The sequence below is a fragment of the Callorhinus ursinus genome, unplaced genomic scaffold (assembly GCF_003265705.2).
Source record: "Callorhinus ursinus isolate GAN/ISIS: 27379988/994484 unplaced genomic scaffold, GSC_fseal_2.0 scaffold32, whole genome shotgun sequence".
Taxonomy (NCBI): domain Eukaryota; kingdom Metazoa; phylum Chordata; class Mammalia; order Carnivora; family Otariidae; genus Callorhinus; species Callorhinus ursinus.
In genome coordinates, this window is record NW_027397094.1 from 11,523,733 (window position 1) to 11,543,161 (window position 19,429).

The 19,429-nt window shown below is 41.6% G+C and overlaps 1 protein-coding gene across 10 annotated transcripts in view; it reads right to left on the reverse strand.

The window, feature by feature from the left end:
• MTR (5-methyltetrahydrofolate-homocysteine methyltransferase) overlaps positions 1-19,429 on the reverse strand; it is a 98,797-nt gene that overhangs the window by 57,558 nt on the left and 21,810 nt on the right. For 8 of the 10 annotated variants that reach the window (XR_012374303.1, XM_025850832.2, XM_073879005.1 and 5 more), the window contains 7 exons: positions 14,743-14,843; positions 13,546-13,607; positions 12,204-12,271; positions 9,978-10,057; positions 7,074-7,186; positions 3,704-3,844; positions 1,271-1,456 (listed from right to left, as the gene is read on the reverse strand). Coding sequence is in view for 9 of the 10 variants with exons in the window: in XM_025850832.2 (XP_025706617.1) it covers positions 1,271-1,456; positions 3,704-3,844; positions 7,074-7,186; positions 9,978-10,057; positions 12,204-12,271; positions 13,546-13,607; positions 14,743-14,843 (751 nt within the window). In the remaining variant the exon portion in view is untranslated. Of the gene's footprint in view, positions 1-1,270; positions 1,457-3,703; positions 3,845-7,073; positions 7,187-9,977; positions 10,058-10,173; positions 10,207-12,203; positions 12,272-13,545; positions 13,608-14,742; positions 14,844-19,429 lie in introns of those variants that run through there. The other 2 variants (XM_025850833.2, XM_073879009.1) reach the window with 2 other exon arrangements.

The window sequence follows — 19,429 nt, forward strand, 5'->3', positions numbered from 1 at the left end:
CTCTCTCTTTAAAATAAATAAATCTTTAAAAAATAGTAAAGCAGGGCGCCTGGGTGGCTCAGTTGGTTAAGCGACTGCCTTCGGCTCAGGTCATGATCCTGGAGTCCCGGGATCGAGTCCCACATTGGGCTCCCTGCTCAGCGGGGAGTCTGCTTCCTCCCTCTGACCCTCTTCCCTCTCGTGCTCTCTATCTCTCATTCTCTCTCAAATAAATAAATAAAATCTTTAAAAAAAAAAAATAGTAAAGCAACAATACAATATAACCACTGCATGCCCTCCCTCCGTTGAACTATCATTATGTTTGAAGTTTCCCATTGCCCCTCCCTGACTCCACAGCAGAGACATTATGAGGTGCCATGTATCAATCTTTTACTTTTTTTCTCTTTGCTAAAAGAAACAATATCTCATTAATGCTTCCTTTTTCCTATCTTTAATCATTACAACATATAGTATCTTCTCATAGGTTTATAGGCTATTTGCATTTTTTTCTATAAGCTGCTTATTCATTTCCTTTATCTTTTTTTTTTTTAAAGATTTTATTTATCTGACAGAGAGTGACACAGCGAGAGAGGGAACACAAGCACGGGGAGTGGGAGAGAGAGAAGCAGACTCCCCACGGAGCAGGGAGCCCGATGCGGGGCTTGATCCCAGGACCCTGGGATCATGACCTGAGCCGAAGGCAGACGCTTAACGACTGAGCCACCCAGGCGCCCCTCCTTTATCTTCTTTTGGGCTGATCTGGGTGTTTTATTTTCTGATTTACAGAAACGCTGCATATTGGGGATATTAACCCTCTGTTACTACACATGTTGCAGATAATACCATGCCCTTCACCAGAGAAAGTGTTACATTCCCATGCGGATAGCTCTATTAATTTTCCTTCTGGCTTCCCAACTTTAGGTGAGGATTTGCCCATACACTCTTTAGAATTTTGTTTTATATGTTTAGATCGTTCACTGACGCAGACTTTATTTTAGTAGATGGTAGGAAATAGTTCTGTACTTTATTTTCTCCCAAGTGCACAGCCAGTAGGTCTAACAGCTTTTACTGAGTAATTCCTTTCGCCATCGACACAACTACTACACATCCAATTTTCACGCACATACATGGATACAAGTGTCCGTACGTGTATATGATGCGCGTGTGTGTGTGTCTATGTGGACACATACGCATTTATGGTGTTTACACGGCTGTTTCACACTCTGGTCTCTTCCATTGCTCTGTCTCGCCCAGGGACCGCCATGGAGCGAGGTCCAAAGAAATCACTCACCTGCCCTTCTTCGTCAAAAGCCATGACCACCACAGCAGCTCCAAACTTCTTAATCTTTCTAGCCTTCGCCAAGAAGTCATCCTCTCCCTCCTTCAGGCTAATGCTGTTGACAATGCACTTGCCCTGGCAGCACTTCAAGCCGGCTTCAATCACGGCAAAATTGGAAGAGTCGATGCACAAGGGCACCTAGATCAGAGGGGCAGGAAGAAGCAGGGAAGAATCACAAGTCACCACGGATTGCCTTCCGAGGGCCAGCTCCCAAACAGTCCTCATTTCGTATGTAGGAAAACACCACACCAATAATAGTAGTGTGGCAGAAAAAGGATTTTAATCTACTTGTTCTTTTAAAGCCCGTAACACTTGGAGTGATTCCGGTCCTACAGGAGACCCCATACATGAGTCCAAAATTTATACACATCAAAGATCACAGCTAAACACCAGGACGGAATCACTGAGCTCAGCTCATCCGCTTCATCCCCAGTTTACACCTTCCAGTGCCTACAGCTTAAACAGGATTCCAGTATCCCTGATCTGACTCTGGGATTAACCCACACCCTCGAGAACAGCCCTTCAGCCAAGTTATTCACATCCAATCTTCCCTTTAGAAAATCAAGTTCCTGACTGGAAAAACAAAATTTTACTCTTAGAAAGGAAAAGACGTAATATTTAATAAATGTATATAAGAAAGGACAAAGTTGGAAGGCACAGATGAGAACAGGGCCATTTTTACTAGTCTCCATGCATTCATGCCTCTGTTCTGGAAAAGGTGAAAGTAAGGGTTTCGAGGCAGGACTCGAGTCAAGCACAGAAATGAAACAGGGCAGCTGATCTAGGCTCCATTGCTTAAGTCACTCAATAAGTATATAAGTAAGCGACAACCACATGAGGCCCCATGCTAGCCTTGGGGGCAATGACAGAGTAGGTGGCTCCCTGGCTTCCCAGAGCTTTATAAAGATAAACGAGCTTATATAAAGATAAACAAGTAACGACATAAAGTGTGGGGGACATGAGGGCAGGAGAGGAGCACAGCTGTCATGAAAGCCTGCTTCAGGGGCACCAGACCCCACCTGTGCATGGCAGGGGGGGCAGGAGAATCACAGCAAGGTTCCCAGGGCAATCGGCTCTTCCTCAGGCCACATCTCCAAAGGAGAGAGAGCACAACGGAACACGGGATCCTCGATTCTACCCTTTCCCAGCACGCTGGTAATGACAGGTTTGAGGTCAAGTACCAGTGCCAATACCAGGCCAATGTTTTAAAGTGCTGGCTGAGTCTGGTGTCCCAACTCCGCTGGTGAAAATGTGCTAGTCACACCTTTTTATGCTCGACTCCAGATGTTCATAATTTGGCCTCAAATAAATTGTGGTAGGAGGTCCAATCCAGGAAAGATAAGGAAGAACGATGACTGGAGCAATCAGAACAGTAATTAATTAATCATGTCTTAAGTTACACAAGGCTGTTCATAGTGAAGGCACTTTTATCTTCAGGGTCCGAGCGAGTCAGACACAGCAGGTATGACTGCTTCCACTTCGGGGCAGAGGAAGGAAACTCGGGTCAATGGTCAGTTGGCTTGCCTGGGACTGTAAAAGTCTTCCAACTCCCAGCAGAGCCCCCTTCCCACCCCTCAGCTGATGAACAGCTGCTCCCCCTTCTCCGCATCTTAAATTCTCAAAATATTTACTCCCAGAGGAGTGATGAGGCTTTTTTACTGAGGAGTTTAAAGACACAAATGAAAGATGGATTAATGTAATCCACTGCTTACCACAAGACGCCTAACTTAAGCACTGGCTGAAGGCCTAATGAAACACTGACAGCCCCATCTCTCAAAGCACTAGGAAGTTTCTTTAAAAAAGAACTTCACAAATCACTTCCCCATCACAAATGCAATGGTAGAGAAATGAAGTAAAAACTTTAAAGATTTTAGGATCCACCTAAAAAATGTTCTAAAGAAATGGACACACAAATTAGCTTTCATCTTTTAAAGAACAAATGTAAAAGCTGACATATGCTATTTTGATTTAATCTTGTCTTATAATTTTGTTTACTCTGATAAGCCCCAGAAGGTCTCTTCCTCCCGCAATAAGGAAGAACTGCCTGAGTGACACTGTGCTCGGAATAGAACTAATGTCTTGGTGGGAACAGGCAAGTGTATCCTTCAGAGACGTGGGAAGGAGGTTCTTCGTCCGTCCAGACATCAGAGGAAACTCAATTCTTGTGAGCAGTTCCAGAAGCCTTGGAAACAGCTGAGCTGAAGTCACAGCTCTCTCTGGTTTATATCGAAAGGCTACCATTAGGGAAGAAAGTGACAAACAGAAACTGTTGGGCTTTCACTGTAGGAAAACAGAACAGGGTGTGAGATGACGGATCCCTGGAACAAGTGACAAGGTTAAATGAGTGACAGAGGAGGGCAGGTAAATCCCCTCATTTTGTACAACCTTGGCGATGTCGGGCTCAGAAGCAATGAAGCTGCAAAATCTGGTCATTGCACTCGAACCATCCAGCATGCCATCATCCATGTTGATATCCAACACCTGCGCTCCCATTTCCACCTGCACTTTGGCAACACTCAGTGCTTCCTGAGAGAAGAACGCCAGAGGAGGCAGCATTAGGAGGAGGTGACTCAAGAGAAGTCCTTTCAAATCAGACTGGACGAACCAGCCTCCCCAAGTCCCGGCCTGCTCTCCTCCCGTCCATCGTCATAGTCTGATGACTGGCCTTTCCTCCACATCTCCTCCCTCATGTCAGTTCACAACGCGGAATCCACCAAGGTTCTGTCCTGCCATAAAGCAGCTCAACTCCCTCAGCCTGGCATCCAAGGCCCTCCGTGACCCAGCCCTACTCTTCCCCTCCTGGTTCCCTTCACCCATCCACATCTGTTTCCACTTCAGGGTCACAGATCACGTTGTCTCCTCTGCTTGGGATACAATCCCCTTCCCTTCTGTACTGTTGAGGACCCAGCTCAAGCCCCAGCTCTGCCAAGAAAGTCCTCAGAGAAACCATCCACAACTTCTGTGACTCTTCAGTGTTTGCCAAGACAATGCAAAGTGTGTTGCAGACTGTTGGTAAGAGTTACATGAAATAGGAGTTAAATAAAATCCAGCAGGTTTTTATACTGGAAGGCTTTTCAAATCCTTTAATACACTGTCACCTGCTGTAAGTATCCAAGAACAGAATACGCAGCATTTCCCAACTTATGACCACTGAAGGAGTATCTTGTAGGCTCAGTGCTCCAGAAAACATACTTTGGGTGGGAAACATGGCTTCTTCCACAATGACCTGCTGCCTCTGTAACTTCTGTAACGACTGTGATCGTTGGATCATCGTGGTCTATGAGATCATCATTTCCTCAGCATTTCATGAGTATTAGCTTATTCCTCAAAATAGAGTGTAAGTGTTTGGAACTCTGGAAAGGTCTTAGGTTTCTCCTGCTCTCCTCTGAACAATGCTGGGAAAATATACACATTCCAAAATGCTTTCTAACTAACTGATAAAACAGAGAGTTTATTTTAGGTCTTCATCGTACACTTTGTAATGTAATAAGATAAATAAGGATAAAATCAATAGTAGCTTCTGATGTTGTCTTATTTTTTCTTTAGCTTAAGAAAACCACATCGAAATTTTAAGCAATCATTGTGACAGAGCAGGCATGAGACCTTTTGCATATGCCACAAGGAAAGACCATTCGTAATGACCCAAGGTTACACAGGAAAAGGATCACAATAAAATTCAGCACATCAAAAAATGTTTTTTCAGTGTCGGCAATGTGTTAAATACTATAAAGAGTCGAGAACATGCGTCCCAATCCCTGTTCCTGGAGGGCTTACATCTAGCTGAGGGCATATGACATAGTCACACAAACAGCCAGCAGTGTTGCCATGTGAGGTGCGAGTCAAGTTCGAGATGACCTACAAAGCAGGAGAGGGCCAGTCTCTGCGGACTGAAATGGAGGAAGCCACCTCAGAGGGACAGTCTTCAGCTGGCCCCTGGGAGACAGACTGGAGGAAGCAGAGCGGAGACAGCTAGCAACCTGGTGAGACCAGAGATTCAAAGAGCTGGAAAGCAGAGATGCCAATACCTGACCTTTCTATTCCAGAAAAGTCACGGAGTAAAACTTTGGAGGTCCAACCCTCCCAAATGGGCTGGCTACGATGACATCATTTGTACAAGGTGAGCAAAAATCAGCCCTGGAGCTTCTTTCAGGGTCAGTGCTCCTTCTGTTAAACCACAAAGGCTCGAGGGATCGCTGACTCTGGGAAAACCAGAATCAAATGAGGAGTTAGCCCTAGCGGCCCCCTGACAGATCCCACGCCTCCTCCAGTGTCCTGAAGGCAGGGACAGCAGAGTGGCCTTGGGGTCTATCATTCACTTGCTGTGAACAACAGGCAAGTCGTTTGCCTTCCCCCAGATGTACGTGGGAAAAATAGGGGTAATAATGGAACCTATCTCATGGGTCTGTGAGGATTCGGTGAGTAATGATGGAAAGCGCCTCGCACCATGACTGGCACATAGTAAGACCCTACTAAAGGCTAGATATTATTACTCCCATCCGCTTTCATGTTCCTAAGTTGCCCTCTGTCCTCAGTATCAAATCTATCAAATCTGACAGCTCAAAGGTACACCACAGAATGGCCACAATAATCAAAAAGTAAATAGAAACATGGCCAACTGAAGAATGCTATGTAACTACTAAGGGTCATCAGGATTTCAGAGAGGAACGAACAAGAAAAAAAAGGCATGGGTGCAGAAGCAAGCCTTCTGGAATGTTCGGGTGACAGGTTGGGATGGGAAGACGGTCTGGTGTCTAAGTGAGCTAAATGAATGGTGGCCTAAAGAGTGGATTTTCTCCCACCTGCACAAAATGCAACCCCTGTGAAAGCTTCTGATCTGGGGGAGGGCTGTGACAGGAGCTCACAGCGGCAGCAGCAGGAATGCAGGGCAGAGGGCAGACAGGACCTGCCAGGAAGCAGCAAAGCAGCTAAGCAGGCCTTGTCGGTGCGCCACTGAGGGCTACCATGGAGCAGTAACTAGTAAGTCCATGAAGGCTGATAAATGGGTCCTTTCTTGGTGATTAAAATGAAGTCTGCTTTGATACTGATTTCTGGAAAATCTATTTCCTAAAGCTTGCAAAACCTCCAAGTGACAGGTGATGATAAAATAAATCATCACGAAAGCCCAGACTAAATTCCTCCAATGTTTAACTTACTATTTTAATAAGAAAAAAAAAAAATCCATCCGGCTGTGTAGGGTAGGCTCTGTGGGGATCAGAGTTTGCTGACCCACAGAGTGACCAAGCTGAGAAATACTATGGCTAAGCCGTCATGCAGACTCTCCAAGGCAGGGGCCTATTCCTTCTTTTCTGTGTGCTTGTTTATTTTAGTCTGGAGCCAGCAGAATCAAGACCACCGCACTAGTCAGCTGTTGGATGTGGTCACGAGGAAGTAACTAGGAATGCTCTTGGCTTCCCCTTTCCCTGGAAGGATTTGTGAGAAGCCAACATGAAGAGCATTCTCAAATTCTTAAACTTACTTCACAGTTAATAGAAATAGCCAGAACCTGGATCCCTCCCACCTCACCCCACTTCAGACCCCAGAGGCAGTTCTTTTTGACAAATATTAATAATAGCAGCTTCGGTCTTACAAAGCCGCAGGCTCCCACCCGCCCACCTGCTGCAGACACACGTGACCGTTCTCCTCACGGTCCCCAGAAGCTCTGCTAATAGCACTCCCGAAGGCAGAGCTGTCCCATTTACATGCTGTCTAGCCAAAAACATGGCAGATGCCTCAAGGGTCTTAATGAGATGCTCACTTCATAGTTTCCTGCCATGATGAGTTTAGCAAACTTCCTGGATCCTGCCACGTTACAGCGCTCTCCAATGTTAACAAAGTTGGTGTACGGTCCGATCCTGAAGGGCTCTAGACCTTAAAAGGAGAAGCATTTTGAAAATTTTCTGAAAAGTCATATGATGACATGAGACAGACAGAAAACAAATGTTTTCATTGAGAAAGAAGCCTCGGCGGCACAGCCCACAGGACCAGAGAGGATCCCTGATGTGGGATTAGGACCATGGCTCCCTCCCCTGGGGATATTTAAACACAACAAAGGCTACATGTTACAGCTACATGGACACCCAGAACTCCCACAAGAAGTATTTTCCGAGTGGAGATGCAAAATGTTTCTAAAGAACTGCTTCATACCAGCTCTGAGAAACAAGGAAACATTATCATCATACCCCTATTTCACCAAGAGTGGGGGGTGGAAGCCATGAAGGTAGAATCGAAGGATCACTCTGCAGCTGTCCACCCAGACATCAGCTTGAAGCCAGATGGAGTAAGCTTTCGTCATCCCACCAGCAGTGAGCTGAGAGCTTTACCGTGTGTCTTTGATCCAGGGGCCAAGAACCCATAACCAGCAAGGACGCATGAGATCATAAGGAAGGACCCAGGCTGAGCCCTGGGAGACAGGATTTGCCGCGGCACACCCCCCACTCATGAGCTGATGCTGGAAAAACCGGGGCTCTCTGCACCTCTCTCCTTATCTCTCTCCTGTTACAGGCCAACTGAGGGGCAAATACCAGCTTTCTAATTATGAACACATTCACGGAGGTAAAAAGCAACATGAGGCGTAAAGTATCACTACAGAAACAGCCCTTAACTGTTTTTGTTCTACTTGTTCTATTGAAAGTGTGAGGCGAGGGGGGCTTGCAGCGTGGTTACAGGCAGGATGGAGGGACAGCCAGCCGCGGGTTCAAAGCCCAGGGACACTTCTTTCATAGCCTCTGATCGTATAAAAGAGAGACATAAAAGGATGGTTTTTCATACTTGTTTTATATATTTCATAGCACTATTGCAAAAATGAGACTAGAGAACACTGATAAGCATAAAATTAGCACCAGCAATCATTGCCATTGTTGTCAATAAAAGAAAATGGCTTTTGTGTCCTTTGTCAAAGCACTGGTTGAGAAAGAACAAAATATCAGGGAGAAGAAAAAAACGAATATGAGATGAGTAATCACAAAAGTGTTCCAGACTGTTTAAGGGACTGGGGAAGCTATCCCTTCCCAGTTTTGTCCTGTCATTTCTTCCCACTGGGAGTGACCCTCCGAGGGAGCTGCAGGGTGGTCCCGGGCCTTAGTCAGACCCGGGAGCGCGCAGGGCAGGCAGACAGCCGGGCCAAAGCGTAAATGCTCAAGGGGCCCTGCATCAACGCCCTATGAGCGCCGCATACAGAGGGCTTCTCATCGGTTATACATGTGAAGTATCTGATATAAAAACTACATTTTTCTTAAGTTTGTAATCCATGAAAGAGTATGTTTGATGTCATTCTTTTAAAATCTGATTGCAGGTGATTTTTAAAGCAATTTAGAAATAGCACATGAAATTCAAATCAGAAGAAGAGGATTCTTTTATTCTTACATCTAAATTCTTCTTTAAAAAATCATATCTAGGGGCGCCTGGGTGGCTCAGTCAGTTAAGCATCTGCTTTGGGCTCAGGGCATGATCCCGGGGGTCCTGGGATGGAGCTCCGTGTTGGGCTCCCTGCCCCGCGGGGAGCCTGCTCCTCCCTCTGTCCCTTCCCCTGCTTGTGCCCGCTGTCAAATAAATAAAATCTTAAAAAATAAATTAAAATAAAAATCATATCTAAGTGGTTCTCTTCTTGTTTCAATTGTGGCAAAGCCTGACTATTTAAACTGCTAGTCCTTGGCTGAAGCAAACAATAGTTTTAAGATCTAAGGATGACATAAACTATCCTACCACACCTCTCTCTGTTTTCTGGAGAATAAAAAGAAAACAAGGAAGACTGAAGAGGGTTTTTAACCCAACTTCACACTCACTCACTGGGATGAATTCGATGAAGTTATATTCCAACTGAGAAAAGTAGGTGTTCCTTTTACTTTCCCTTGTATTTTATTTCAATTTTCTTAGAGGAACATAAGGAACAAAAATACTTAAATTCAGAGAAATGCTAAATTCTAAATTATTAGGGTGCCTAATTTCCCATGTGCGCTATTTGCATGTTCTCTAAGAATCTGTGTGTATATTATATATATACATATATATAATATACACACAATTGTTTTCCTTAGAAATGCTACCTAACAATACATCATTGAAGTATTATGGGGAAAACATAAAATTTAAAGTTATGTTTCTAATGGATGGCATGATAAACTCTTTTATTAACGTTCCTTATTTGAACATCAACACTCATTCTCAAAAAGGGAAGCTGCCCACCTTATGGGACTGTCGAGCACCAGAGAACAGTCAATACCACACCTCTTTGTAAAGTCCTAAATACGTGGTGAATCTAAAATGGCGACAATAATGTTGTAGAAGCAAGCACAATTTTCTATGAAGAGGCTGCTGTTGTGACAAACCATTGAGCCTTGGAATTTTCAGTAATAGCAAGTCTGACGATTAAAACAACCTGTGGCCAAGAATATGTTTTCAAAGCAGTACCTCACAGAGCCAGGACCATGTGAGTTCTAAATCTAAGCAAGGGCCCCACCTTGGCAAACCACCTGTGCCTTCTGCCCATTTCCCACCCCTGATCTTCACTAGAATTCATCTAAATGCAAGAAAAAATATGGACGCTTCTTTGACCTAAGAAACAAGTTACTTGCCACACACATCACTACCACTTAGGATAAACATATGAAATTAACCCACAAATGGTTTCTGAAATGATAAAAATCATGTCTTTATCACTTACCAGATAGTAACATATGCTCTTCAAAAACAGTGGCAGGTGGAACTCTAGGCTTACAGTTTTTCACAGCTTTAGCAATCTCCCTGAGTTAAAAGAGAAAACACTGCCTCCATTAATTCAGAATAAAATAAATTTAATTAACTAATTCCCAGCTATGAAATTAAGTCTATTTAACATAACTATGCACATAATTATATACCTAATTCCAAATGTGCAGCAACAGTTATGCCTTTTAGTTTTCTCAGCAATGCAGAAAATGAATGTGTCAACTTTAACTTTTCTGTATTTTCCCAGTCTGCTGTGTACTGACTGCACCAGCTTCTGCCCTCAAGAGATAGAAACCGAGATACGCGATGGTTTACACAAATGCAAACAGCAAATCTCCTTTCTTTCTCAAACCCATAGATGCCCTTTACTCCACGAAATATGTGCTTGCTTCTTAGTGGTTTAAAAGAAAAAAAGGCTTCATCGTTGAGAAGGAGGAGCATACAGGAGAGGTGCCAGGATTGGAGGCCCATGTTTCAGGTCAGTTTTTCCCGGGCACAGAAAGCACAGAGTAGGGAGGGACCATTGTAATAAATCACTAAAACTCCAAGATGATTAGTCTTCAAAATTTGCTTTGATTATGCATATACTTTTTAACCTTATTGGCTGTGGTAAATTATGTCTTTGATCAACCTGGAAAAATCTGGCTACTCCACTAAATTTATCAGGGCCAGTATGAACTCCTCGCTCTGCTGCCCCCTAGACTGGTATTCCCAAGTAAAAGCAGCGCACACACATACACACACACACACACACACACACGTAGGAGATAAGTAGACACAGACATATATATACCTGCATGTCGATACACACGGACACAGAAACACAAACACACAGGTATTTTTAAAACAACTCTTTTTAAAAAGGAGGAGATAACCTTAAAAACAAAAAGAGATCCAAAGATTTAAAAACAAAAAGAGATCCGCCTTCAACTATTGATAGGTTTTAGATACTATTTAAAAGATATTTCAGGGGCGCCTGGGTGGCTCAGTCGTTAAGCGTCTGCCTTCGGCTCAGGTCATGATCCCAGGGTCCTGGGATCGAGTCCCACATCGGGCTCCCTGCTTCTCCCTCTCCCACTCCCCCTGCTTGTGTTCCCTCTCTCACTGTTGTCTGTCAAATAAATAAAGTCTTAAAAAAAAAAAGATATTTTTAAAAAATTCCATAGGCTCTTCACAGAGTCTATCACAGAAGCCAACAAAAGCAGTGAACTGTTAGGTACTTCAGGATGGCAGACACATCGTGTGCACAAAAACAGACTCAGAACAGTGAGATGACTGGCTCAAAACAGGATCATCAGTCATGGGAGAGAAAAAACAAATTACAAACAGTCTGAAACTGGATTTTATTCCACCTCTTATTCCTCTTATCAGCCACAAAATGGCAAGGACTTGGAACACATACTCCACCGGGCTCTTCTTCCACACCGCCATGCTTCACACGCTCACTCAACAACATGGAGTACGCAATGACCTTAAGGTGCCTGGTTGTCTTACTGTCTTCCCCTTCCATGAGACAATTAATGGAGACATGTACTTGCCCACAAGATATATGAACCGTCCCTCCTTAATTTTCTGAATACTAGTTAAGTGTTTAAGGATAGAATATCATGATATCTGGAATTTGCTTCACAATATTCTAAGGGGGAAAAAGTTGGAAAATAGACAAAAAAACAATAGCAAAATCTAGAAAATTATCGAAACTCTGTGGTAGGCACATGGAAATTCATTTTATTATTTTTCTACTTTGCTTTTGGAATTTTTCACAATATAAACGCATCTCAGTTTGCTAGGGCTGCCAAAATAAAATACCACAGGCTGAGTAGCTTAAAGAGCAGCAATTTCTCAAGGTTCCGGAAGCTAGAAATTGAGACGAAGGTGTGTGGACAGGGCAGGGCCAGTCTCCCCTCAGGCCACTCTGGCTTGAAGACAGCTGTCTTCCCCCTATGTGTTCACTCGATCCCTTCCTCTGTGTGTCTGTCTCACAAAGACACCAGTTACACTGGATTAGGGTCCACCCATAGGATCTTGTCTTACCTTCATTATCTCTTTAAAGATCCTATCTCCAAATACAGTCACATTCAAAGGAACTGGGCGGCTGGAACTTCAACACATGAATGGTGGGGGGGTGGCGGACATGACTGGTCCCATGACAAAAGACAGCGCATTTAGAAGTGATTCCTACCTGATATGATCTGGTGTCGTACCACAGCAACCACCCACTATATTGACCAAGCCATCCACAGCAAAGGCCTGCATTTCGGAAAAGAAAAGGTTTCACAGAGCCCATCTGAATTCTAAACTCGCCTCCACCAATTTAGCAGAAGGAGATCTATGTTTCCTGAATAACGAATTTTTCATTGTAAAGAGAGTTAAACATACTTAATCCAAGATATAAAGCTTTCACACGCCTTGGATGTAAGTTTAAAAGCAGTAAACAGTTCAGATGCTATGAAATCCTCTACACCATTTATAAGTACAATGACATAATCATTTGCCTACTTGGTCATAATAGAGATTTCTTTTTTTTCCCCATATGCTGAGGTAAATGACTGTGAGCTGGAGAGTATATCGAATAACACATACAGTGAGCATCAGTTTTTATATTTAAGTTAATTTTAAATTTTAATGAACTAAAAATTCAGGGGCGCCTGGGTGGCTCAGTCAGTTAAGCATCTGCCTTCAGCTCAGGTCATGATCCCAGGGTCCTGGGATCGAGTCCCGCATCAGGCTCCTGAGCAGGGAGCCCACTTCTCCCTCTCCCTCTGCTCCTCCTCCTGCTCATGTGCGCATGCACACTCTCTCTATAATAAATAAAATCTTTAAAAAAATAAAGAACTAAAAATTCAGTTCCTCAGTCACATTTCAAGTTCTCCAATAACCACATGGTAGTGGCTACATACTGGGCAGTGTGGGTCTAGAGTTTAACCATACGCTAGTTAGCAAAAGACAGTAACTGAGGCAGGAAGTCAAGAAACTGAGAAGTCAGAGTATTGGAAAGATCATCTACGAGATAAGGAACTGAAATCACAAGAATCAAGTCAGAAATCATTTAGGAGGGAATGTTAGTGAGCCAAAAGTTGAAAGTTCAAGGAATGAGGAAGAGACCCGGGAGTTAGTGGGCAGTATGGTCCCATGACCTGGAATTCAAAGATGGGAGGTATGTGGGCGATAAGGTGTGCAGGTGACAACAGGGAGCAAGGAGGACACCTACTCCACCCAGCAGTTTGGTTGGGGCGGAGTGGGGGAGGGAAGCCACCACAAGAGAGGATTGCAGAAGACAGCAGTTTCAATTAGTCTGGGTCCAGCCTGATTGGGGATTTTCCAACAGCCCCAGGGCCAGATGGGGAGAAAAATACTGCCGGTGAGCCCCTCCCTCTGCCTCTACCATCATAATTCAGAGTGGGTAAGCTTTTGTTATATAGACACTGGGATTTCTTTAGGAGAAAATTCTATTTCTAAATATTCTAAATCTAAGATTCCATTACTCCATCTCTTAAAAAACCAAATGAAAGACCATCCTTAACCTTCAGTTGCGTGGCCATCATATGCGGAGTTTCGTCGTAGTCACCAAACGTGTTGGGAAGACCTAAGAAAGCACATTTCAAGCATTACTGAAAACCATCTTAACAAATAGGCTAGTGTCTGTGAGGCTGCAGGTTTAAAAGTTTGGAAATTTTATATTTATAATTAAATAGTGATTACTTGCAAAAACAAATAATAGTTCTTAATATTGAACACAGTAAATGCAGAGATACACCTCTCCCCGGACCCAAAAAAAAAAAAATCACAGAGACAAATAAACAGACTATTTCTCTTCCATTTGAAAGAAAAGAGTCACTACTATATGGGACAGAATTTCTCCAACCCCATCCCGTTCCCACAGAGGAAACTCAATCTTGCCAGCTAGCTGCTTGAGGGTAGAGGCTGCGGACTACTACATACCCTTTGAACTAATGAGCACCTGGCGATATGAATTAAAAACAAACTCAAAACACAACCAGTTCTCAAATAAATTTTTCCAAGTTCAAAGATTCAAATAAATTTTCCCAAGTAAAATTTTAGCATCAAATTAACCAGTTTTCTGTTTTATCTATTAGCTCCTTCCAGTTATCTTACTCCTTCTGGTGAAATAAAATTTGGTGAGCATTAAGATATACATATTTCAAGAAAGAAAGCTGGAAAATGATTGTTAGCCATAAGGAGCTAAGCAAATACTCAAAAACATTCACCAGGAAATCTGGTTAATGCAGAATGGGTTACTAATTTCTAATTGGATAGTTTGAGAACGGTCTATAAATATCTGTATCTGTATCTATACATAGTAAGCTAGAAGTGCTAACTTTTAGAAAAGAAAAAGCTGACAAAGGTTGTTAACACAGAACAGAGAGGAGGGCTCCCTCTCCTCTTCTTTTCACTCATCTCTTTGGCTATGTTCCCATGGCCAGCACTGTCACCCCCAAAGCAAGGCTCTGTAACTGGGCTTCATTCCCCCAAAGTTCTGTCCAATCCTGAAGCTTGCAGGCTGAGTCAAACTGTTCCTTCAGGTCTACAGACAAGCAGTGGTCTAGACCCAAATACTCTTCATTTAGAAAATGGCCACTGAATTTCAACTACATACCAAGACCAGCAAAACAAATTCTTTCAGCCAAACTCTTTTAACCCTACCTACCCTGTCGTGTGTATTTGGATTCCCCTGTGTGCAACTCCCTAGAAATACACACCTGCATTGGGATAACAGAGGACATAGGCTGTTGTACATTTTCCAATTGTTTCAATAAAAGGTCTCATTTCAGCTGCACCCAGAGCACAATTTAATCCAATGCTGTAAAAACAAAAAGCAGGTATCAGAAGCATCATCTTGTATGCAAGGTATTTATGTATATAAAACATTACAATAAAGAAAGGACTATATTTAAAACCAAGCAGATAATAAATCTCCACTTTAGCTTTAGCACCTTTATTCAGATATAGTCAAAGCCATTTCACTGAAGTCCCTCTGAATGTTTCTGTCCATGTCTCCAATGTCAGACGATCTTACAGCTAAAGGCCCCTGCCTATGGTAGCTCCTTTAAGAATTTGACAGTTTGGTTACCAGTATACCGAAAACAGAAATGCCAGCAAACTACCAGTGCTAACAGACGTCTGATCTGAAAGCAATACTTATAAGAAGGAGAAAAGAAAATCATGGAGGTAGAAGAGAAGGCACAGTAATGATACATGGAAGCCACTGTGGGAGTCCAGAAGACCAAGACTGAGTAGTCATTGCTCTATAACTGACTTGCAAGGTGACCTTGGCCTTACAGTTTGTCCTCTTATAAATTAAACTGATTTATCTATAAAACCAAGTTTCAACACTGCATCAAAAACTAATGATGTAATATATGGTGATTAACATAACAATAAAAAAATTTAAAAAAAAAAAAACCAAGTTTCATTTTGCATATGAAACTTACTGATTCAAATGAAACAGATCCGAACAGAGCTGCTCTAACTGCAGTTTTTAGGGTGGAGGGCCTGAAACCCCTCCAATACCACTCTCAGTGGGGCCCCTGGGGCCCTCAGGAATTCAGAAATTAACTAGGAAGCTACTAGACTATTTCAATTGTTTTCTTTTACTATGATTCCTAAGTGCAATGTGATACACTAGATTAGATCCTGAGGCAGAAAAAAAGGGCAATTGTGAAAACACTTGAAATCTGAATAAAGTCTGGAATTTAGTTAATAGTAATACTATTCTTAGTTTTGACAAAAGGACCATAGTTATGTAAGATGCTAACATTAGGGAAAACTAGATGAAGAGTATATGGAAATTCTCTCTACTGTCTTTGCAACTTTTCTTGTAAATCTGAAATTACCCCAAAATAAAAAGTTTATTTAACAAATACACACAACACCCATTCATGATAAAAACTCTCAGCAAACTAGGAATTGAGGGGAACTTCCTCAACTTGATAAAGAACATCTACAAAAAAACCTATAGCTGACATCATAACCTGATGTAAAACTAGACGCTTTTCCCCTAAGATGGGCAACAAAATAGAGAATGTCCATTTTCAACTCCTACTTGATATTATACTGGAAGTCCTGGCTAATGCAAGAGAAGGAAAATACAAGCTATACAGATTGGAAAGGAAGACATAAAAGCATCTTTATTCACAGACAGGATGTAGAAAATCCCAAAGAATCAACTAAAAAATTCTTGGAACCAATAAGCACTGATAGCAAGGTTGCAAAATACAAGGTTAATATACAAAAGTCAATTGTTTACCTATATCTCAGCCATGAGCTATTGAAATTAGAAACTAAAAACACAATACCATTTGCATCAGCACCAAAACAGATGAAAGAGTGGGGTATAATTCTAACAAATATGTACAAGACCTACATGAAGAAAACTACAAAATGATAAGACTCAGAAGAAAGAAATCAAAGCAAATCTAAGTAGGTGAAAAGATATTCCATGGACATGAACAGGAAGACTCAGTATTATTAAGATGCCAGCTCTTCTCAATTTTATATATATATATACATATATACATATATTCATTCACACAAACCCAGGGAAAATTCTAGCCAGGTATTTTGTAGCTATCAACAAAATGACTCCAACATGTATATGGACATGCAAACAACCCAGAGTAGCTAATACAATATTGAAGGAAAAGAACAAAGTTGAAGGACTGACACTAAAAGCTAAAGTAATCAACGATATTGGTGAAAGAAGAGACAAATAGATCAATGCAATGAAACAGAGAGTCCAGAAAAAGAAACACACAAACACAGTCAACTGATCTTTGATAAAGCAGCAAAGGCAAGCCAACGGACAAAGCACTCCCTTCTTTCAGCAAACAGTGCTGGAACAAATGGACATTCACATGTGAAAAAATTCGATGAGACACAGACCTTACACCTTTCACAAAAATTAACTCAAAATGGATCACAGACCTAAACATAAACTGCAGAACTATTAAAGATATAAAGATACATAAAAAGATAACACAGCCTGAAACTAATATTATACCACATGTCTACCAACTGGAATCTAAATAAAAACGTGGAAGAAAAAAAAAGAGGTAACACGGGAGAAGACTTAGGTGGCCATGAGTTTGGCCATGAGTTTTTAGATAAACACTGAAAGTAGGATCAATGAATGAAAAAGCTGATACGCTGGACTTCACTAAAATCAACAACTTCTGCCCAGTGAAAGACACGATGCTGTTAAAAGCATGGGAAGACAAGCCACAGACTGGGAGAAAATATTTGCAAAACACACATTTGATAAAATAAGTGGTAACCAAAAGATAAAAAATTCTTAAAATTCAACAATACATATGCACCTAACGTAGGAGCAACAAAACATATAAACATTATTAACAGACTTAAAGGGAGAAACTGACAGCAACACAACAACAGGGGACTTTAGTACACCACTTCCATCAATTGTGATCATCCAGGCAGAAAATCAATACGGAAACATTGGTCTTAATAAGACACATTAGACCAATGGACTTAAATGATATATACAGAACCTTCCATCCAAAAGCAGCAGAATACACGTTCTTCTCAAGTGTACACCGAACATTCCCTGCAACACGTTAGGCCACAAAACAAGTCTCAAAAAATTAAAGAGAAATCATACCAAGCATCTTTTCCAACCACAATGGTAGAAAACTAGTAATCAATTACAGGAAGAAAACTGGAAAAACTACAAATATGTGGAGATTAAACATGTTACTGAACTACTGAGTCATAGAAGAAATCAAAGGAGAAATTTAAAAATACCTAGAGACAAGTGAAAATAAAAATACAATACACCAAAATCTACGGGAGGCAGCAAAAGCGACTCTCTAAGGGGAAAGTTCAGAGCAATAGAGGTCAACCTCAAGAAACAAGAGAAATCTCAAATGAACAATTTCACTTTACACCAGAGTAACTAGAATAAGAATAAACGAAGCCCAAAGTTAGCAAAAGGAAGGGAATAATAAAGTTCGGAGTAAAAATAAATGAAATAGACAGGGCACCTGGGTGGCTCAGTCAGGTAAGAAGCCAACTCTTGATTTCGGCTCAGGACATGATCTCAGAGTGGTAAGACTGAGCCCCACATCAGGCTCTGCATTCAGCAGAGAGTTGGAGCCTGCTTGAGATTCTCTTTCTCTCTCTACCTCTGCCCCTCCCCCTGCTTGTGTGCTCTCTCTAAAACAAATAAATCTTTAAAAAAATATAATAAAAAAATAAAATACAGACTAAAAAGACAGATAGAAAAGATCAATGACACTCAGAGCTGGTTCTTTGAAAAGATAAACAAAATTGACAAACCTTCAGCTAAACTCACTGAGAAAAAAGGAGAACCCTCAAATAAATAAAATCAGAAATGAAAGCAGAAGTTACAATCGACACCACAGAAATACAAAAGAATCATAAGAGACTATTATGAACAATTATATGCCAACAAGTTGAAACTTCAAGAAGTGGAGAAATTCCCAGAAACTTACAACCTTCCAAGACTGAATCGCAAAGAAATAGAAAATCTCAATAGACCAATTACTAGTAAGGAGCCTGAAGCAGTAATCAAAAACCTCCCAAAAAACAAAAGTCCAGGACCAGAAGGCTCCACTCGTGAATTCTACCAAAACGTTCAAAGAAAATGTCATACCTATCTTTCTCAAACTCTTTCAAAAAACTGAAGAGGAGGAAATGCTTCCAAACCTCCTTAAGAGGTCAGTATTACCCTGATACCAAAACCAGACAAGGACAGCTCCAAAAAAGAAAATTACTGGCCAATATCCCTGATGAACACAGATGCGAAAATCCTCAACAAAATATTAGCAAACCAAATTCAACAATACATTAAAAGGATCACACCATGATCAAGTGGGATTTATTCCAGGGGTGCAATGATGCTCCAACATCTGCAAGTCGGCCGATGTAATATACTGTGTGAGCAGAATGAAATCTTAAAAATCACACGATCATCTCAAAAGATGTCGAAAAAGCATCTGCCAAAATTCAACATCCACTTATGATAAAAACTCTCAACAAAGAGCGTATAGAGGGAACATACCTCAAGATTATAAAAACCCTATATGGCAAACCTACAGCTAACATCATACTCAATAGTGAAAAGCTAAAGCTTTTCTTCTAAAACCAGAAAAGGATGCCCACTCTCTCCACTTTGATTCAACACGGTATCAGAAGTTGTAGCCACAGCAATTGGGCCAAAAGAAATAAAAGGCATTCTAATCAGAAAGAAGTAAAACACACTATTTGCAGATGATACGAACTCTACAGAAAACCCTAAAGACGCCACTAAAAAAATTGCTAGAACTAATAAATGAATTCAGTAAAGTTGCAGGACACAAAATTCATATACAAAAAAAATTCGTTGCATGTCTATACACTAATAGCAAA